Genomic DNA, 21449 nt, shown 5'->3' with positions numbered 1-21449 from the left:
GACCAAAAAAACCCCCCAACTCTCCAGAACCCCTGGCAAAACTGGTCTGGAGAAAAATTGCTTCCTGACTCCAAAGTGGCAAACAGCATTTCCCTGAGTGGAAAGGCCCATGAGAACTAAGCCCTGAAGCAGCCCTTCCTGCCCTCATTCTCATGATCTGCCTAAGTTCACACAATCAGCGTTGCTGTCAGGTGGCCCTCTAGCCTCTGCTGGAAAACCTCTGAAGAAGGAGAGCCCACCACCTTCCGAGGAAGCCTGTTCCACTGAGGAATCGCTCTAACGGTCAGGAAGTTCTTCATAATGTTTAGCTGAAAACTCTTCTGATTTCATTTCAACCCATTGGTTCTGGTCCTACCTTCTGGGGCCACAGAAAACAATTCCACCCCATCCTCTAGATGACAGCCCTTCAAGTACTTGAAGATGGGGATCCTATCACCTCTCAGCCGCCTGCTCTCCAGGCTAAACATGCCCAGCTCCTTCAACCTTTCTTCATAGGACTTGGTCTCCAGACCTCTCACCATCTTTGATGCCCTCCTCTGAACACGCTCCAGCTTGTCTATATCCTTCTTATATTGTCTTGTCCAAAACTGAACACAAGACTCTAGCTGCTGTTAACTTACCAGTAATTTTTGCTTCCAACACAGTTGTTTAGCCAGTTGCAATGGTGATCGAAGTCTGCGATGCATTTATTGCAGGCGCTACAGTGTTTGACTTTTGGCCCTCTAGGGGGAAAATACATTAAAAGAAATACACACGATTGCTGAAGGGCCACATAAACATATATTGAAGTCAAGGCGTAGCATTTAGATAGCTCATATACCTGCGGGCCCCAACATGGCGGCTGTGGGCATTGTGGCACCCGCCAATACCTTTCCTGGGGCCTGCCAAGTGATTTTAGAAAATGGACATCTTCAGGTGGGCCTTGCGCTCAGCAAGGCTTCTGATTGGCCACTGGAGATTTGACTGACTGGGCCGGTTTCTTTTTTTTTTAAATGTTGCTTTGGCAGCACTTGCCACCTCAGCACAAGGAACTTCAGCGTGTGACTGAAGGAAAGCTGTGGCGGCCATTTTGCAGCTGGCCTCGCCTCCTAAAACAGCCGTTTTGCGGCAGCCATTTTGTGTCTGCTGCCGCCACACTGCGTCAAAATTCCAAAGGTGCCCGCAAACTCAATAAGTTTGGGGACCACAGGCATGGTGTATACACATGCAGAAGCGATAAGCCACCTTGGACATGCAACTGGAGAAGTAACGTACCAACTTAAGAGGGCATGCCCAAATTTTTAAAAACTGCTGTCCAAGTTGAGAATCCATTGAATGGGCTAATCACAAGGGTGGCTGTCTAAATGCAATCAGCCGGTCATTTGGGAGACAAATGCCGGCGCTTTCTGGTCTCTTCCTTACCAAGGAGGATTCCAAACCTTCAGGGCTGGCGCTAGGGGTTCTGACATCCCAGGCAGGCCCCCACTGCCCCAGAACCACCACCCGCATGGTGTGCCCTTCCCCCAGGGCTTCACCCCATTCTGTGCCTAAGTGGCGGTGGGGGGAGGCAGCGAAGCCACTGAATGGGGTTGGTGTGGCAACAGCATGCTGGGAGCCTGGTTCCACTGCCCAGGCCCTGGGAAGGCTGAGCACCGTCAGTGCGGCATGTGCAGGGAAGGGGTGCCCAGCTGACCTGAGGCCAGGTAGCGCTCTAGGCAGCTGTCTACCTGGCCTACTGGGACGCGCCATCGCCTCAAACCTTCTCTCTTCTGCTCTCTGACCCACGGAGACCAGCCCATCTGCCAAATTTCCTTTGACACTTTCTCTCCCCAGCTTGTATTTGTATTGTCTAGCTCAGAGCAGCCCCCCCCTCCTTCTGTGGCCCAGGACATGTGCAGCAGAATGACGTGGTGGCAGGATGGACTGTACCCGCTTCAACTGCAGCTGCGGGATGTCGTTTGCAAAATGGGGAGCCGTGTAAAAACCCTGCAAACAGAAATCAACCCTCAGAGTGGACAGTGAGCCATATCTTGGTATGCCTGTTTTCTATTTGCTAGGAGGTGGGTTTTTAAAAAAAAAAATATACACAAGGCAACACCATAAATGTGATTCTGCACCTGTATTCTGCAGGTTCACATTCTGTTCTACCACCGCAGGATTCTACCACGTCATTCTTCTGCCACATGCATACACCAGATAAAATCTACTGCAAGAACCAACACAATCCTAGTAAAACATTTGTGCTCTGACAAATACACAAGATATATACAAACGTAAAGCGGCTTTATACTGAATCAAACCATCGTTCCATTAAAGTCAGTCTTGTCTACTCGGGCTGGCAGCCGCTCTCCAGGGCCTCAGGCTTTCTCATCACCTGGTGCCTGGTCCTTTTGAACTGGAGATGCCAGGAATTGAACCCAGGATCTTCTGCATGCCTAGCAGAAGCTCTGCCACTACCCCATAGCTCCATAGCTCTTATTGCCCCATAGCTCTTATTGCTAAGTTGCCAAGGAATTAAAATGTGGAATTCATTGCCAGAAGATGTCGTGATGGCCACAGAAATAAATCACTTTAAAAGGATATTAGATAGATCACAGAGGAGAAGTCTACTAGCCATGGTGATGGAGGAGAACCTCCAAATTCAGAGGCACTGAGCCGCTGAGTCCCAGAGCCAGAAGATATCATGGGAAGGCCTCAGCTACTATGCCCTGCTGTCCAGAAGAACTGGCTGGCCACTGTGTGAGATGGGATGCTGGACTAGATGGGCCACTGGTCTGATCCAGCAGGGCTCTTCTTATGTTCTAATGAAGACCTTGGCCTCTATGGCCTGCTGTTGGCTGCCCAGAAGAACTGGCTAGCCATTGTGTGAGACAGGATGCTGGACTAGATGGATCACTCGTCTGATTCAGCAGGGCTCTTCTTAATTCTTATGAATCTCAGGTTTCCCCACCACAGTTAGGTACTACTGATTTAGCTCTACCCTCATGTTTCCTTGTCACCCCTTCTTTTTCCTCACAGATCCCTCTCTCCTCTGTAATAAATGGATGAGGTATCACTGGCATATCCATCCTTGAAATAAACTCATGGTCTAGTCATCGGACACGACTCTTGAAGACCAAGAGTTCCATCTTGTAAGTCCACCGCTGACCCAAACCAAACACTAGAAGTGGTTAGAGTCAGGTGGGTAGCCATGGGGGTCTGAAGCGATAGAACAAAGTTTGAGTCCAACAGCACCTTCAAAGCCAACAAAGTTGAGCACACACATAAAAGCTTATACCCAGAATTAAACTTGATTGGTCTTAAAGGTTCCAGTAGACTCAAATTTTGTTCCATTAGACAGAGGTGTTCTAGGATCTTTGTGGGGGGGTTTTCCTGCCGCGTAACAACATCAATTTACAACACTATAAAGGGAAGACTTACACTTCAACTTCACAAAGGTAGCAGCGCTGGTTCTCAATCACGTGCTTGCATTTGGTGCGATCAAAAACCGGCATGGGCTTGTTGTAATTTTTCTTGGCCAAGACATTCTGATCCGCCGGGTCGATTGTGACAGCGACCAGGTGAGTGATCAAGTGATACGTAAAGAGTAGGCCAATCACCTGTGTTGTGACAAACGTTAAAGAACACGGCGAGAACAAGATGTTGGGCCTTCATACAAATTCACCACAATCTTTATAGCGATCAGTGACAGACACGGGGCCTAATGACCTTTGTGGACTATGTAAGGTTAACAGTAAGAAAGGCTGCCAGCTCCAGGTTGGGTAAGACCTGGAGATCTGAAGGGTGGAAGCTGAGGAGGGTGAGGTTTGGGGAGTCATACAGCCCACCTTCCAAAGTGGTCATTTTGTCCAGGTGAATGGATCTGTCACCTGGAGATCAGCTGTAATCCAAGGAGATTGGCAGCCACCATCTAGAGACTACAATACTAGATGGGAGATTCATAGGAGAAGAAGAAGAAGATATTGGATTTATATCCCGCCCTCCACTCCGAAGAGTCTCAGAGCGGCTCACAATCTCCTTTCCCTTCCTCCCCCACAACAGGCATCCTGTGAGGTAGATGAAGATATTGGATTTATATCCCGCCCTCCACTCCGAAGAGTCTCAGAGCAGCTCACCATCTCCTTTCCCTTCTTCCCCCACAACAGACACCCTGTGAGGTGGGTGGGGCTGGAGAGGGCTCTCTCAGCAGCTGGCCTTTCAAGGACAACCTCTGCCAGAGCTATGGCTGACCCAAGGCCATTCCAGCAGGTGCAAGTGGAGGAGTGGGGAATCAAACCTGGTTCTCCCAGATAAGAGTCCGCACACTTAACCACTACACCAAACTGGAGACAGGTAAAGGTAAAAAGGTTGTCCCCTGTGCAAGCACCAGTTGTTTCTGACTCTGGGGTGACGTCGCGTCACGTTTTCAGCAATACTACGAAAATGCTGTGAACAAATTTACAAACAAACTGTAATTAATATTTCATATATATGTTTCCAATATTACATCTAGATATACTGAAGGATACGCATCAATTATACAACAGTAATAAATTACCCATGAAAAACGGTGAGCGTGATACGCTACTGTTCAATCCAATCATTCATAGAATTCACCCACAACAGTCCCAATATGACTGAACGTTATTTCACATAGTCCTGATATAATTTCTTCTTGAGTCCCATCAAAAGTGCTTCACAATAGCAGCAGCAAGGAATAAAGTGCTTGTATAAGAGAAGTGCTCTGGCCATCTGCTTTTCATGTAGTTTTAAAAATACTTCTTAAAGCCACCTCTGTGTCAGGTATGGGGACCACCTTCAATAATTACGACTCGCCAAAGGTTCAGGATAAGTGTTTATTGTAAGACAGCCAGAAGTGGGGTACAACTGTAGGTGTGTTAGATATATATGTTCACTGTAACCATTACAAGCGCGCCTTTTGTTTTAGGTGCAGGATTAATTCAAAAGCAAAAGCCCACGCGGTTTTGGTTCTCACACTATAAAGCTACATATGAAATCACCAGAGAGATAACATGCTGGAATAACCTTGAAGGCCAAACTGGGAAGGAGTGAGCTGACCTCCCTCGTGGGGTGCTTAAGTTTCGCTTCTCTTAGACAAAGCAAGCATACAGAATAACAATGGCAAGGGATCTTGACACTCTGACGGAGCCCGTTGCCAGTGTTTTTGATACGCTGTTTCCACGGCCGGTGCGTGGGAGTAGGCCAAGTAGGCAGTTGCCTAGGGCGCCACCTGGCCTAGGGTACACCACCAGGCACCCCCTCTCCCCACACGCAGCATGTGTGCTCCTTGGAGCCTGCTTTCCCCAATGGAAAGCGGGCTCCATGGAGCGCAGACGCTGCCCGGCCTGCTTTGCATCCCCCAGGTCTGTTACAGACCCGGGAAATGCGAAAGTGGGCAGCGCCTGCGCAGTGGGCTCCTCGTGTGAAGGTCTTGTCCCTGGCACCTCCAACTAAAAGGATCAAGTAGAAATGGTCATGTGAAGGCCTTGTCCCTGGCACCTCCAGCTAAAAGGATCAAGTAGTATTCTCACATTTTTTTTTAAATTAAAAATAAAAATAAAAACTATAAATTAAAAATGTAAGTAGTTTCAAGTTTCTTCATTTCTCCTACAATTCCGTTTTTTTAAAAAAAAAAAAAAATTGGGAGGGGGCACTAGTGGGCAGCTCACCTAGGGCATCCAAAACCCTGGCACCAGCGCTGTTCCTGACACTTCTTCAAAGAGGGGTTCTGGAAGTCTATCACATCTTTAGCCACACTTACATGTAGAAAGATTAGAATGACAGAATATGCAACTATAGTCAAAGTAGTAACTAATTATATAAATAAGATGTCAATTAAAGAGTTTGGGGGGGGGGGGAATGCACAAATTATTTTGAGTATTATAAGTAAAAAGGGAGAAAATGTAAAATGAATATTATAGTACTCTGCCTGAATGTGATAATGCAATTTTAATTATTTTATGTTTATTTTATGTATATATACTTTCTTGATGTCTTTCTTAATTTTTTTTAAAATGCAAAATGTAGATGGTTAATAACTATTGATTGAGGATAAGATCACATGGCAGAAGAAAAAACTGAGATTACGGGAATAATTTAGTTTAAAAAACTTAAACGTGCAACTTTAGAAGATTGATGTTGAAATGTAATGAATGTATTGCTAGTGTTAAGTAATTAGCTGTTTTGTAATGAGATTATGGATAAAATGGATTTTTTATGTCTGTTTCTTTTGATTTTACCTATTTCCCGTCTTTCCTTTTTTCTTTTTGTACCCTATAAAATCTATATAAAAGTCTTTAAACAACATCTTTAGCCACACTCAGGGCTTTTTTTGTAGCAGGAACTCCTTTGCATATTAGGCCACACACCACTGACGTAGCCAATCCTCCTGGAGTTTACAGAAGGCCCTGTACTAAGAGCCCTCTAAGCTCTTGAAGTATTGGCTATATCAGAGTGTGTGGCCTAGTATGCAAAGGAGTTCCTGCTACCAGGGGTGGAATTCTTGCAGCAGCTCCTTTGCATATTAGGCCATACACCCCTGATGTAGCCAATCCTCCTGGAGTTTACAGTAGTCCCTGTACTAAATGCCCTCTAAGCTCTTGGAGGATTGGCTACATCACATCAAGGGGTGTGGCCTAATATGCAAAGGAGTTCCTGCTACAAAAAATGGTCTGGCCACACTTGTTAAATGGTCACTTTGGGCAAGCACATATCTCAAAAAGCATCACCAGTGAAGCGCTTTTGATTGAATAATAATGTATCACGCTCACCATTTTTCATGTGTAATTTATTACTGTTGTATAATTGATGCGCACTCTTCTGTATATCTAGACGTAATAGTGGAAACATATATGAAATACTGATTACAGTTTATTTGTAAATTTGTTCATGGTATTTTTGTAGTATTACCACCTGGAGACTGGAAACCCTATGACGTTAAGAGACTTTAGGATAAGCTAGAATCCTTGTCCATTACAAATGTGATGTAAATTCTGAAGACAGCCTCTGCATTTTCCTCAGCCAAGTTGGCTCGATCCCAAACGTTCCAATGTATTGCATTGTTTTGCGTGAAAACCCTGGACTCGGCTGTACCGTGAGATTTATGGCAAGAAAAAGAACCCCCAACTATGGCACGCTTTCCCAATTGCCAAGGCAGCCACTGACAACAAACACTCACAGTGGGTCACCTGCCATCATTACCGCTATAGATGCCCTGCCAAACGACTATACATTTGACTAAAGAATCAATGGCTCAAATCCAGGCTTGCTCTCTAGTATCAAAGCAGCACATTTCTCTCCTATAAATAAAATACTCCAGTTGCTTTAATGAAAAAAAATTGTTTCACTAGCTCCCTAGATTCCGCTCCGGGTAATTAACGGTCTTCAAGACGCTCTTGTGCTTTGGAAAGTTTGTCCCATGAACTCTGTAACCTTCCAGAAGCTACAGGTCTAAATGCTTCCTTTGACATGAGGAAAAAGCAATTAGAAGCATAAAGATTTGCTAGCCTTAGGGACCAGGGCCCCTGCCAACACCTTTCCCGGTTCCCTCCAAGTGTTTTTCGAACACGGGCAGGGACAGGTGGGACTTTTGCCCTGCAAGACTTCTGATTGACCACTGGAGATCTGATTGGATGTGCAGATTTTTTTTAAAAAAACATTACTTTGGTCACCCCCCCCCCTCCCAATGTGATGATATCAGGCGCAAGTTACATCATCGTATCGGTGATATCGGGGGGATGGCACTCTGGTTTTGGGGCAAAGCTCTATGGTTTGATGCTGATTTTACCATAGAGTTTTGCCCAAAAAGCAGAGCGCCGCCCCCTGATGCTATTACTTGTATCAACTAGTAATAGTTGATACAACTCTGGATACTAGATATTAGTATCCAGAGTTGTATCAACTATTGGAAGTTTGTTTATGGTCTTTGGACTAATGAGAAGTTTGTGCAGAGTGATTGGTGTACAAAGAATTATGAAGAAATGTATAAGTTAAATGTTTAAAGCATTTATTTGCAGCATATAATTACACAGTGTTTATTGTGTGTTTTACTAATCTGTACACTGTGGTTTCCGGTTTGTTTTATCCCCGGGTGGGGGCAGGGGATTCCCCCAGTTTGGAGGCCCTCCCCCCCCTTCAGGGTCATCAGAAAGCGTAGGGGGGAGGGAAATATCTGCTGGGCACTCTATCATTCCCTATGGAGTCCGATTCCTATTGGGTATAATGGAGAATTGATCTATGGGTGAGGCTCTGGGGGGGGGGCGGGTTGAGATAGATGCACTAAATTTGCAGCATAGCATCCAAAATCTCTCCTCAAAAAACCCTCCAAATTTCAAAAAGTTTGGAGCAAAAGGTCCAATTCTATGAGCCCCCAAAGAAGGTGCCCCTATCCTTCATTATTTCCAATGGAGGGAAGGTATTTAAAAGGTGTGCAGTCCCTTTAAATGTGGTGGCCAGAACTCCCTTTGGAGTTCAATTATGCTTGTCACAACCATGGTCTTGGCTCCACCCCCAAAGTTTCCTGGCTCCACCCCCAGAGTCTTCTGGCTCCACCCCCAAAGTCTCCAGATATTTCTTGAATTGGACTTGGCAACCCTACCCGAAACTGATATTAATAATCTAACTTGGATGGGACCATCTAGAAAAAGAATGAAGCTATTGACGTGCCCGCCCCAGACACCCCAGCCAGCTGTTCAAGATGCCATGAGAGCTATTGTACAGTCCCCCGTCTCTAAAATCCCAAGATCAACCAGAAAGTATCCCGCCTGACAACCTCCAGACATCGATCACTCAGCAGGGAACCCCTAGCCTGAAATCATTTTCAGACCAAGCCAACGCTATACCCACTGAACAAGCTGGCTGTCACAGGGAAGTCTCCGCGTGTCTTTGCACGGGCTGGGGATTTTTATTCTAGGAGCAGTTGTCCTTTTCCATTTGAGCCTCCGAGTTTAATTACAAAAAAGAAGGTAATGCTTTTCCAGTGGGCGCTTCAGCAGGGTCCAAGGGCCAGAAATGGCACAGCTGCCACCCTTTATTTTAACAGATGACCTAACTTGACAGTTATCTCCTCACTTTCCAGCGGCAGTTTTATCACTGCGGGTGGGAACAATGCAGGAGGCCGGCAATACTTCCTAGCAACAATCTGGTGTTTAGTACATAAATAGTGAATCAGTTACAGGGCCGGGGATGGTTTCCTTTTCATAACATTGGCGACCTTTGTGACCCGGGCGCCTCGTCCTGTACGGAGCTAGGAAGAAACAAAAGGCTTCGACACCCAATCGGACGCGAGGATGATGGTCCGAAAGCTTTTAAAGAAAAGGTGGCTGGAGAGAGAGCAGCTAATCGGCTAGGCCGCTGCCAAGCGTGTTCCGATGGAGAGTGTCTTTAAAAGGCTGTTGGATTATCAGAATAAAGTACATTTGATGGAGGGGAAATATGATTTGGTACTTAGAAGGCCAGGGTGGGGTTGTGAGCAAGGATTCCACTCATCTGTTTCAAAGGCCATATGGAGGAAGGGTGTTAGGGCGGCCAAGCCCAATTCAAGAAATATCTGGGGACTTTGGGAGTGGAGCCAGGAGACTTTGGGGGTGGAGCCAGGAGACATTGGAGGTGAAGCCAGAAGTAAGGGTGTGATAAGCATAATTGAACTCCAAAGGGAGTTCTGGCCATCACATTGAAAGGGACCACACACCTTTGAAATGCCCTCCCTCCATTGGAAATAATGAAGGATAGGGGCACCTTCTTCCGGGGCTCATAGAATTGGACCCCCTGCTCCAATCCTTTTGAAACTCGGAGGGTGTTTTGAGGAGAGGTACCAAATGCTATGCTGCAAAGTTGGAGCTTCTATCTCAAAAAAACAGCCCCTCCCCCAAGCCTCAGATACCCACAGATCAATTCTCCGTTATACCCTATGGGAATCGGTCTCCATAGGGAATAATGGAATGTGCAGCAGCTATTTCCCTCCCCCCCCCTTTCTGATGACCCTGAAGCGGGGGGAGGGCCTCCAAACCGGGGATCCCCTGCTCCCACCTGAGGATTGGCAACCCTAGAGGATGTAAACCTGGGTGTGGGCTGCACCACTAAAAGGGCGGGTGGGGTGGGGAGGCTTGCATGAATGGATTTTCCTCCATCAGTATATCTATTTCCAAACTATGCCATAGAGGAAGAGGTCAACAGAGCTGCAAAATGGAGCTAGAGGCCAATACTCCCTTGAAGCTGTGGAGTTTTGTGCCAGTCCACACACACACACCGGGCCCGGCCGAAGTCAACCAGCTCTAAGTAGGATGAGCAACTCTGGGCTGGGAAATTCCTGGAGATTAGAGGGTGGAGCCTGGGTGAGGTTACAGGAGGGGCGGAGCCTCAGTCAGGAAGAATGCCACATAGCCCTCCCTCCAAAACAGCCATTTTCTCCAGGGGAAATGCTCTTGATAATTCTGAAAATCAGTGGTAGTTCTGGGGGTCCCCAGGCCTCATGTATGGAGGTTGGCAACCCTAATTTTAAGTCAAGAGGGCCGGAAATAGCTAGGGTTGCCAATCTGGGGCTCTGGGGAGGCTGTTGTTTTTGAGTAGGGTTGCCAAGTCCAATTCCAGAAATATCTGGGGACTTTGGGGGTGGAGCCAGGAGACTTTGGGGGTGGAGCCAGGAGACACTGGAATGGAGCTAGGAGCAAGGGTGTGACAAGCACAACTGAACTCCAAAGGGACTTCTGTCCATCAAAATTAAAGGGACCTCACAACTTTTTAAATGCCTTCCTTCCCTCCACCCTCCCCTTCTCCGATTCCACCCCAGAGGCGGAGCGGAGCGGGCGACGCTGCCGCGCTGCTGCCGCCTCTTCCCCACCCCACCCCACCCGCTCCTCCGAGATGGGCCCAGCCTGAGCCCATCTCGGAGGAGCAGCCACAGTGAAGCGGAGAAGAGGCGGCAGCGCAGCGGCGTGGCCCGCCCCGCTCCGCCTCCGAGGAGAAACCAGAGAAGGGGAGGGTGGAGGCAGGCCAGGAGCAGGCTAGAAGGACCCAGACTCGCGGCCCGCCGCACTCCTGGCCCGCCCCCCCCCTCTCTGACTCCACCTCAGAGGCGGAGCGGAGCCTCTGTCCTGTCCACCGCCGAGCGGAGCCTCAGGTCCTGTCCACCGCCGCCCCCTCCCTGCCCCATCCCAGCTGCTCCTCCGAGATGGGCCCAGCCTGAGCCCATCTCGGAGGAGCAGCCACGGTGAAGCGGAGAAGAGGCGGCAGCCGCGCAGCGGCGTCGCCCCCTCCGAGATGGGGTGGCTCGCCACGCTCCTTGGCGCCGTTTCCCCCTCCCCCCGCTTCTGCTTTTTTGGGGAGCGGGGGAAGAGGCTGGAAATTCTGGGGTCCCCTGCCAGGGCAGGAGGGTTGGGAAGCCTATTTTTGAGGTAGAGGCACCAAATTTTCAGCATAGCATCCAGTTCCACTCTTCAAAACACCCTCCAAGTTTCAAAAGGATTGGACGAGGGGTCCAATTTTATGAGCCCCAAAAGAAGGTGCCCCTATCCATTATTTCCAATGGAAGGAATGCATTTAAAAGGTGTGCGGTCCCTTTAAATTTGATGGCCAGAACTCCCTTTGGAGTTCAATTATGCTTGTCACAAACCTGCTCCTGGTTCCACCCTCAATGTCTCCTGGCTCCACCTTCTGTGTCTCCTGTCTACACCCCCAAAGTCTCCTGGCTCCACCCTCAATGTCTCCTGGCTCCACCCCCAATGTCTCCTGTCTACACCCCCAAAGTCTCCTGGCTCCACCCTCAATGTCTCCTGGCTCCACCCCCAAAGTCTCCTGTCTACACCCCCAAAGTCTCCTGGCTCCACCCTCAATGTCTCCTTTCTACACCCCCAAAGTCTCCTGGCTCCATCCCCAATGTCTCCTCTCTACACCCCCAAAGTCTCCTGGCTTCACCCTCAATGTCTCCTGGCTCCATCCCCAATGTCTCCTGTCTACACCCCCAAAGTCTCCTGGCTCCACCCTCAATGTCTCCTGGCTCCACCCCCAAAGTCTCCTGTCTACACCCCCAAAGTCTCCTGGCTCCACCCTCAATGTCTCCTGGCTCCACCCCCAAAGTCTCCTGTCTACACCCCCAAAGTCTCCTGGCTCCACCCTCAATGTCTCCTTTCTACACCCCCAAAGTCTCCTGGCTCCATCCCCAATGTCTCCTCTCTACACCCCCAAAGTCTCCTGGCTTCACCCTCAATGTCTCCTGGCTCCATCCCCAATGTCTCCTGTCTACACCCCCAAAGTCTCCTGGCTCCACCCTCAATGTCTCCTGGCTCCACCCCCAATGTCTCCTGTCTACACCCCCAAAGTCTCCTGGCTCCACCCTCAATGTCTCCTGGCTCCACCCCCAAAGTCTCCTGTCTACACCCCCAAAGTCTCCTGGCTCCACCCTCAATGTCTCCTTTCTACACCCCCAAAGTCTCCTGGCTCTATCCCCAATGTCTCCTCTCTACACCCCCAAAGTCTCCTGGCTTCACCCTCAATGTCTCCTGGCTCCATCCCCAATGTCTCCTGTCTACACCCCCAAAGTCTCCTGGCTCCACCCTCAATGTCTCCTGGCTCCACCCCCAAAGTCTCCTGTCTACACCCCCAAAGTCTCCTGACTCCACCCTCAATGTCTCCAGGCTCCACCCCCAAAGTCTCCTGTTTACACCCCCAAAGTCTCCTGGCTCCACCCTCAATGTCTCCTTTCTACACCCCCAAAGTCTCCTGGCTCCATCCCCAATGTCTCCTCTCTACACCCCCAAAGTCTCCTGGCTTCACCCTCAATGTCTCCTGGCTCCATCCCCAATGTCTCCTGTCTACACCCCCAAAGTCTCCTGGCTCCACCCTCAATGTCTCCTGGCTCCACCCCCAAAGTCTCCTGTCTACACCCCCAAAGTCTCCTGGCTCCACCCTCAATGTCTCCTGGCTCCATCCCCAATGTCTCCTGTCTACACCCCCAAAGTCTCCTGGCTCCACCCTCAATGTCTCCTTTCTACACCCCCAAAGTCTCCTGGCTCCATCCCCAATGTCTCCTCTCTACACCCCCAAAGTCTCCTGGCTTCACCCTCAATGTCTCCTGGCTCCATCCCCAATGTCTCCTGTCTACACCCCCAAAGTCTCCTGGCTCCACCCTCAATGTCTCCTGGCTCCACCCCCAAAGTCTCCTGTCTACACCCCCAAAGTCTCCTGGCTCCACCCTCAATGTCTCCTGGCTCCATCCCCAATGTCTCCTGTCTACACCCCCAAAGTCTCCTGGCTCCACCCTCAATGTCTCCTTTCTACACCCCCAAAGTCTCCTGGCTCCATCCCCAATGTCTCCTCTCTACACCCCCAAAGTCTCCTGGCTTCACCCTCAATGTCTCCTGTCTACACCCCCAAAGTCTCCTGGCTCCACCCTCAATGTCTCCTGGCTCCACCCCCAAAGTCTCCTGTCTACACCCCCAAAGTCTCCTGACTCCACCTCCAAAGTCCCCAGATATTTCTTGAATTGGACCTAGAAATAGCTGAACTTTGGAGGCTCAAGCCTCACCCCCACTTGAGGGAGAGAGTGAGCAGGGGGTCTGGCGGCTTGTCCCTCCCGACTCCTCATGCAGCAAAAGCAGCTTCAGCCCAGTGCTTTTTGACGGGCATCTGGAAAGGATACAGTGTAGGCTGCATACTTCCATCTGTGTGGGAGGAGAGGGATGTAGATGCCGAAGCCCACAATGGCCAGGTAGGTGAAGAGCCCCAGGGTGATGATCTGGAAGGAGTGGAGAGGCAGCGACCAGCCGTTCACTCGGGAGTGCAGCGGGGCCAGGGTGAGGCCAGGGCTTGCGTTCTGCTCCTCAGGTCCTGTCCGCCGCAACTTCTCATCCAAGCAGATCATCTGCAAGACAGAAACCCAAACCTTCCCTTGAAATAAAAATGGCTGCTGCTGTTGATGGGCCAACAGAACCCCACCTCCAGCGTGTGGTGGGGACTGGGAAACCGAGGCACGCCTTGTTGCCTCACCCATTCACAAAGTTCCTAGAATCACAGAATCCTAGAGTTGGAAGGGACCTCTAGTCCAACCCCCTGCACAATGCAGGAAGCTCACAGATACCTCCCCCTTAATTCACAGGATCTTCACGCTGTCAGATGGCCATCTAGCCTCTGTTTAGAAACCTCCAAGGAAGGAGGTTCCTCCAAGGTTCTGGTCCTACCTTCCGGGGCCACAGAAAACAATTCCACACCATCCTCTAGATGACAGCCCTTCAAGTACTTGAAGATGGTGATCATATCACCTCTCAGCTGCCTCCTCTCCAGGCTAAACATCCCCAGCTCCTTCAACCTTTCTTCATAGGACTTGGTCTCCAGACCCCTCACCATCTTCGTCACCCTCCTTTGGACCCGTTCCAGCTTGTCTATATCCTTCTTAGAATGTGTCCTGAGGAGACACTTACTGATTTCACACTAGGGCCTTGGTCTGGGTGGAGAGCCCTTCTCTCCATTTTCGCACAAGCTGCCGCAGAGCTGTGAGTTGGTGCACCTCTGTCCTGTGGCAAGCAGAAACAGCTTGTAAGAGGATCTTGCTTGCAGCGGAAAAGCGGAGTGCCAACTTGCAGCTTGTGTGAAAATGGAGAGAAGCCCCGGGAGCAAAAGGGCTCTCCACCCAGAACAAGCCTAGTGTGAAATCGGTCGCTGCGTTGCTTCACTGTCCCATCTGCTCCTGCACAAATGAACACCACAGAACTGACTTAGGTATGTGAACGGACAAGCAGAAGATGTCACCTTTATCCAGCCTGCAGGTGTCCAAGGAAGAGAAGTCTTCCAGCCTTTAAAGGGAGGGAAATCATGGCATGCAAGGGGCTTGGGAGGTTTAAAGAAGAATATGATATTGGATTTATACCCCGCCCATCACTCTGAGCGTGGCACAACTCAGCCTGGCTTCTCATCCCTTGAAGAAGGCTCTGGAGGAGGATTCTCTCCCCCTCCTTTCTGGCACTGGAAGTGAGGAGGAGTGAAGCTTCCTCCAGCGTGGTCTTCAAAGGATAAGATGCTCGTTGCGTTGAAACCGGTAGAGCCAGGCCAAGTCGCGCTGCACTCTGATCGCATGTGGGGGGGGGGGAGGCAGGCAGTAAGGAAGGGAGGGAGGGAGGGGAGGGAAGTGAAGGGGTGGCGGAAGTGGTGGGGGAGAGAGAGAGGCAAGCAGGCAAACTAGGCATTTGTCATGGGCACCGGGGGGGGGCCCAATTTGGCACACTCTCCCTCCCAGCGCCCTAGGCAAGCACCTAGTTTGTCTAGTGGGCGAGCCGGCCCTGGGTGGGGCTGAGAGAGCTTTCACAGCAGCTGCGCTTTCAAGGACAACTCCTGCCAGAGCTATGGCTGACCCAAGGCCATTCCAGCAGCCGCAAGTGGAGGAGTGGGGCATCAAACCCCGCTTGTTGACCTCAAAAAAGTAACTAATCTTTGGGATCTAAACAGCCTAGGCTGGGACAGACAACCGCTCAGCAACTCCATGACAAATACTTCTCTCTGACACGTAAGTCGGTTGCCCCCATGTAACTCATGTTCAGTCAGTCAAAAAACATCATAAGATAAACAAATCACCAAACATGTTTGGGCTGCTGCCTTCCTTAGCAGTGTAATAAGTGTTGTCAACAGACAACAAGATAGATAGAAGAAGAAGAAGAAGAAGAAGAAGAAGAAGAAGAAGAAGAAGAAGAAGAAGAAGAAGAAGAAGAAGAAGAAGAAGAAGAAGAAGAAGAAGAAGAAGAAGAAGAAGAAGAAGAAGAAGAAGAAGAAGAAGAAGATGATGATATTGGATTTATATCCCGCCCTCCACTCCGAAGAGTCTCAGAGCGGCTCACAATCTCCTTTCCCTTCCTCCCCCACAACAGACACCCTGTGAGGTAAATGAAGATATTGGATTTATATCCCGCCCTCCACTCCGAAGAGTCTCAGTACGGCTCACAATCTCCTTTCCCTTCCTCCCCCACAACAGACACCCTGTGAGGTAGATGAAGATATTGGATTTATATCCCGCCCTCCACTCCGAAGAGTCTCAGAGCGGCTCACAATCTCCTTTACCTTCCTCCCCCACAACAGACACCCCGTGAGATAGATGAAGATATTGGATTTATATCCTGCCCTCCACTCTGAAGAGTCTCAGAGCGGCTCACAATCTCCTTTACCTTCCTCCCCCACAACAGACACCCTGTGAGGTGGGTGGGGCTGGAGAGGGCTCTCACAGCAGCTGCCCTTTCAAGGACAACCCCTGCCAGAGCTATGGCTGACCCAAGGCCTTGCTAGCAGGTGCAAGTGGAGGAGTGGGGAATCAAACCCGGTGCTCCCAGATAAGAGTCCGCACACTTAACCACTACACCAAACTGGCTCTAGTCAGTCAGTCCATCCATATTTTTTATGGTCAAAGACCAACATAAAATCAGAACTTCCCTTAAGGCCATCTTACATTCATAAAACTCAATACACTACAAATCTATGTAGTAATTCCCAACATTTCCGCTTTCTAATTTTTTTAAAAAGGTAAAGATAGTCCCCTGTGCAAGCACCAGTTGTTTCCGACTCTGGGATGACGTCGCATCACGACATTTTCACGACAGACTTTTTTTTTTTTAATGGGGTGGTTTGCCATTGCCTTCCCCAGTCATCTACACTTCCCCCCAGCAAGCTAGGTACTCATTTTACTACAGTACAAAATTTCACTACCATAAGATACAGGTTTCTGCATATCTTCTAAGAGGTATTGCCAGAGTACTTCAGATCTAAAAATTCATATCATTCTTCAGCGGTACAAACTTATAGAGGAGTGGAATAATTAATTGCATTCTTTCTTCCTGATAGCATTCACAATAACTGGTTCAAGGGGAAGACGATGGGCAAAGCTGGAAGAGACATCAGACATCAGGTAATCGCTAGCCTCAGATATCTCATATATCAGAACATGTCCTCATGTTCAATAGATATTTATTTTATTTTATTTATATCCCGCCCTACCCCACCGAAGCGGGCTCAGGGCGGCTCACAACATAGAGGGTTCTAACAATAAAATTCTAATTTTAAATACAATAACAGTTTACATCATTAAAACATTTAAAAACATTAAAATCAGTACATCAATCCACAATGTGCTATCTATGACTTCCTTCGATGTTTTGATAGTTTTAGTGCCGGTCAGTTATAGGCCAACCGGAAGAGGACAGTCTTACAGGCCCTGCGGAATTGTCCAATATCCCGCAGGACCTTGACCTCTTCCGGTAACTGGTTCCACCAGCAAGGGGCTGTTATGGAGAAGGCCCCGTCCCTGGTTGACTTCAGCCGGGCCTCCTTTGGTCCAGGGATTACGAGCAGATTTTGGGAGCCTGATCGCAGTACTCTCTGCAACTGAGTTGAAAGTAAGGCAATATTTTCAGTTGGGAAGATCCAAATGTACACCTAAAACCGCGTCTGTTTCTTTCTTCCCCTGAATACCTTTATGGAATCACCATAAGTTAGCTCCAAGTTAGCCATAAGTTAGCTGCAACCCCACTGCCAAGTCCCTGACAGGGTTCTGTGACTGTGAATTCAATAGCCTCTTCTGAGCTACTGTTCAGCTACTACTATTCATCGAAGAACTCAAGGGAGATTCCGAAAGTGGCTCTCTCCCCTTTATGTAATGGCATTAGAGCATCCCACAAAAACACAACCATTTAGCTTCAGGGAAAGGTCTTCTTAAGAGATGGTTTGTTATGCAGAATGCTAGCAGTGCTCTTAGAACCAACATTTACGTTATTCTCTGGTCTACCGCAGACAAAGTTATACACAGCTTCCTCTTATGCACAAAAGTTTCTAGATGCCAGTTAATGCACAAGGAAGGAAAAAAAAAACCCATTCTAAATCTGATCGTACACCTAAGAATAGCTTGTGCAATCTGCAACATCTGCAGAAGATGATTTCTTGCACGGTTTAGTGGAAATGAACAGGAGGCAACCTCAGGGGAGGGCCTGAGTCTCTCTACCCTGCTGTTGGACTGCTGGAGGAACTGGCTGTGAGGCAGGATGCTGAACTAGATGGACCACAGGTCTAATCCAGCAAGATGGGCAAAAAAGGCATCTTTCTTAGGCTTCAACACTATTAAGAAGATTACGAATTTATATCCCGCCCTTCTCTCTGAATCAGAGACTCAGAGCGGCATACAATCTCCTGTATCTTCTCTCCCGACAACATATCTTCACCCCCCTGTGAGGTGGGTGGGGCTGAGAGGGCTCTCACAGCAGCTGCCCTTTCAAGGACAACTCCTGAAATAGCTATGGCTAACCCAAGGCCATTCCAGCAGGTGCAAGTGGAGGACTGGGGAATCAAGCCCGGTTCTCCCAGATAAGAATCCGTGCACTTAACCACTACACCAAACTGGCTCTCATACTGGTTCACTAAAGGTTTTTGTGTGTGTGTGAGTGAGTGAGTAAGGGTCAGTTTTAACCCTTTGTCTCCAGTTTCTGTGGACTCTGTGGATTAATCAGACCTATTGACTAATCATCCAAACGTTGTCATAAGGATTTTTAATGATGCCTGGAAACCACAAACCATCTATCTTAGCCCTTGGACAGTTCTGGAGTCCATCCTGTTTCTTGGTTCATCCCCTGCCCTAAAACTGTCTTCCTCTCCCTCTCTGGAGTAATGAGAATCTTTAAGTTGGCTCCCATCTCACAAATAAGGTTGTACGTTATTTCATCGCAGATTTCCTTCAGTTCCTTCCCAGAGGGCACCTCAGACTGGAAAACGGACCTTCCTTGAAAGTCTCAGCAATATAACTGTCTGGAAATGGGAACTAATTTACATTTGCAGCAGTGCACAACTGTCCAAAGTGTTCTAGAGGGGAAAAAATTATTTAGTTATCCGTAAGCATTCAAACACTACATGCAAACAGAGTTGCACTTGCCGGTAACTATTGTTCATTGACATCTTCTGTGCAGACTCACATTGGGACTGTGCTTGTGCAGGCCAGCCGAAGGACGTTTTCTTACTAGCTCAAAAACTCCAAAGAGGAGGTGCCCCACCCCTTTTGGAGCCAACACATGGGCAGGATTCCCACCCAATGCATCCTGGGCTCCGTCAGCAGTAGAGATGTGAAGACCCAGGAAAAAACGGGAAAATTTGGGGAAAAAACAGGTTTTTTCCATAGCCTTTTTTGTTTTTACCCGAAAAATTGGAAAAATTGAAAAAAGAAAAGAAAAGAAAAAAAACTGATTATGGAATATTTTATTTTAACATGATGAATAAAATATTTTAAGACAAGCTGTTCAAATAGTAAACAGTTCAGAAGATTGTTGTTCTACTTGTTACAATTACAAATAAAAATTTAAAAAGTAAATTCTGTTTGTAATAACTATTTGGATATACTATATTTTTAATAAGCTAGTTGTGATAATTTAGTGCGAAGTAAAATTGTCCATATTCATATTTTATGTTCCTATAGTAACAAAATGACTTTCAACCTGGAAAAGAAAAAAAGTGCTAATGTAGCATTTTTTCCCAAATTTTTCCAAAATTTCCGTTTTTTCCAAAAAAACCCAGAAAAAACCTGGGTTTTTGTCCAAGCTTCAAAATTTCTGGAAATTTTTCATCTCTAGTCAGCAGGCACCCCCTTCCCTCCACTCCTGATCAGTCGCCACAAGCTCCCGTCTATGGCACCACAGGCCCTGTGAAAGCCCACGGCAGGGCATGAGGGAGGGAATGTGTGCCTGCACAGAAGACATCGATGAACAACAGTTAGAGGTAACTGCAACTCTGCTTTCATCCTCTGTCTTGTTGTGCAGCCACACATTGGGACCATTAGCGGGCTACTTACCAGTGAGCTACTCACTTAGCACCATGGATGCTGGACATGCATCTCTGCATCCATCATAGGTTGTTTAGTTAGATCCTGTCTCTATCTCTCACCTTTACTGTCTGGAATGGTGTTCACTAAACAAAAAAATCTTTATGATGATGATATTGGATTTATATCCCGCCCTCCGCTCCAAATCTCAGAGTGGCTCACAATCTCCTTTATCTTCCTCTCCCACAACAGACACCCTGTGAGGTGGGTGGGGCTGAGAGGAGACTCACAGCAGCTACCCTTTCAAGGACAACCTCTGCCAGAGCTATGGCCAACCCAAGACCATTCCAGCAGGTGCAAATGGAGGAGTGGGGTATCAAACCTGCTTCTCCCAGATAAGAGTCCACACACTTAACCACTACACCAAACTGGCTCTCTTATGAGTTTGAAATTGCCAAATGGCTCTGTGTAATTCTGTAACTTTGCCAGCACACCCCTGAACAAAGAAAAGCTCTGCTGCGTATAGCCTTTAGTGCACTCTGCTACATTGATACAGATTCCTGGTTTACCATACTAGCAAATCTATGTATTCTTTCAAAAGAAACACAGCTGGACCTGTCCACAGTAATAACTACTTCTACAATCGTTTCTAGCCATCAGCTGCAGTCACTATATCAGAGCAGGTCTCAAGTGGTACACGGGGTGGGGGGGGGCATAACGTTTTCTACACCTTCAAATTTAAGATCCCTTTATTCCTAAAAGAACTTGACTTTATTTGCTGTAAATTGCCAGAGAATAGGTTCTGAGACCAGTCAAGTTTTATGGCTTTGCTCCACTCACGACATTTCCTCAGCTTAGGACTGTGTGTCCTAACTGCCAAATGGAACACATAAAACAGTCCTAACACTAGGCTCTTTGGCAAAGTATTTGCTATTAAAAACTGTGTCATTGGTCCTTTAGAGCTTGAGAGAGGACAGACTGCAAATCCCAATAAATAAGATTTAAATCTGTTCTGTTTTAAAATCCAGAAGATTTTTACGTTGTACATGGGGAAGCAATGTTAGACTTCATTCACACAGCATTTTAATTACAAGTAAGCACAACTAGAAATGGAGTCTTGGAGCACAGTCCACTAGGAAGTTCTCTTTGTGTCCTACATTTCCATTATTTAGTCTGTGTATTATTCTAGGGTTCCCAAGTAGGCTTCCCAACCCTCCCGCCCTGGCGGGGGACCCCAGAATTTCCACCCTCTTCCCCCGCTCCCCCAAAAAAACGGAAGCGGGAGGAGGGGGGAAACGGCGCCGGGGAGCATGGCAAGCAGCCGCATCCCGGAGCGGGCGAGGCCGCCGCACCGCTGCCGCCCCCTCCCCGCCGACTGCAGCTGCTCCTCCGAGATGGGCCCAGGCTGAGCCCATCTCGGAGGAGCAGCCAAGAGGCGGCAGCAGCGCAGGCAAAACCAGAGAAGGGGAGAGCGGAGGCAGGCCAGGAGCCTTCTAGGACCCGGACTCGCGGCTTGCCACGCCCCCGGCCCGCCTTCACTCCCCCCCTCCGATTCCACCCCAGAGGCGAAGCGGAGCGGGCGAGGCCGCCACGCCGCGCTGCTGCCGCCCCCCCCCCCCCAGCAGCTGCTCCTCCGAGATGGGCTCTGCCACCTCTTCTCCGCTCGCCGTGGTTGCTCCTCTGAGATGGGCTCAGCCTGAGCCCA

At 48.6% G+C, this 21449-nt stretch overlaps 1 protein-coding gene across 2 annotated transcripts in view; it reads right to left on the bottom strand.

Annotated features, from left to right (window-relative positions):
• Window positions 1-21449, bottom strand: part of LOC132578361 (palmitoyltransferase ZDHHC11-like) — a 67749-nt gene that overhangs the window by 27858 nt on the left and 18442 nt on the right. For both annotated transcript variants that reach the window (XM_060248305.1, XM_060248306.1), the window contains exons 2-4: window positions 13613-13834; window positions 3400-3578; window positions 621-722 (exon numbers count right to left, since the gene is read on the bottom strand). In XM_060248305.1, the coding sequence (XP_060104288.1) occupies window positions 621-722; window positions 3400-3578; window positions 13613-13834 (503 nt within the window). The remainder of the gene's footprint in view (window positions 1-620; window positions 723-3399; window positions 3579-13612; window positions 13835-21449) is intronic.

The sequence above is a fragment of the Heteronotia binoei genome, chromosome 10, assembly GCF_032191835.1.
Source record: "Heteronotia binoei isolate CCM8104 ecotype False Entrance Well chromosome 10, APGP_CSIRO_Hbin_v1, whole genome shotgun sequence".
Classification (NCBI taxonomy): domain Eukaryota; kingdom Metazoa; phylum Chordata; class Lepidosauria; order Squamata; family Gekkonidae; genus Heteronotia; species Heteronotia binoei.
The sequence above is the reverse complement of the archived record's forward strand: the minus strand, read 5'-3'. Positions and strand labels throughout refer to the sequence as shown.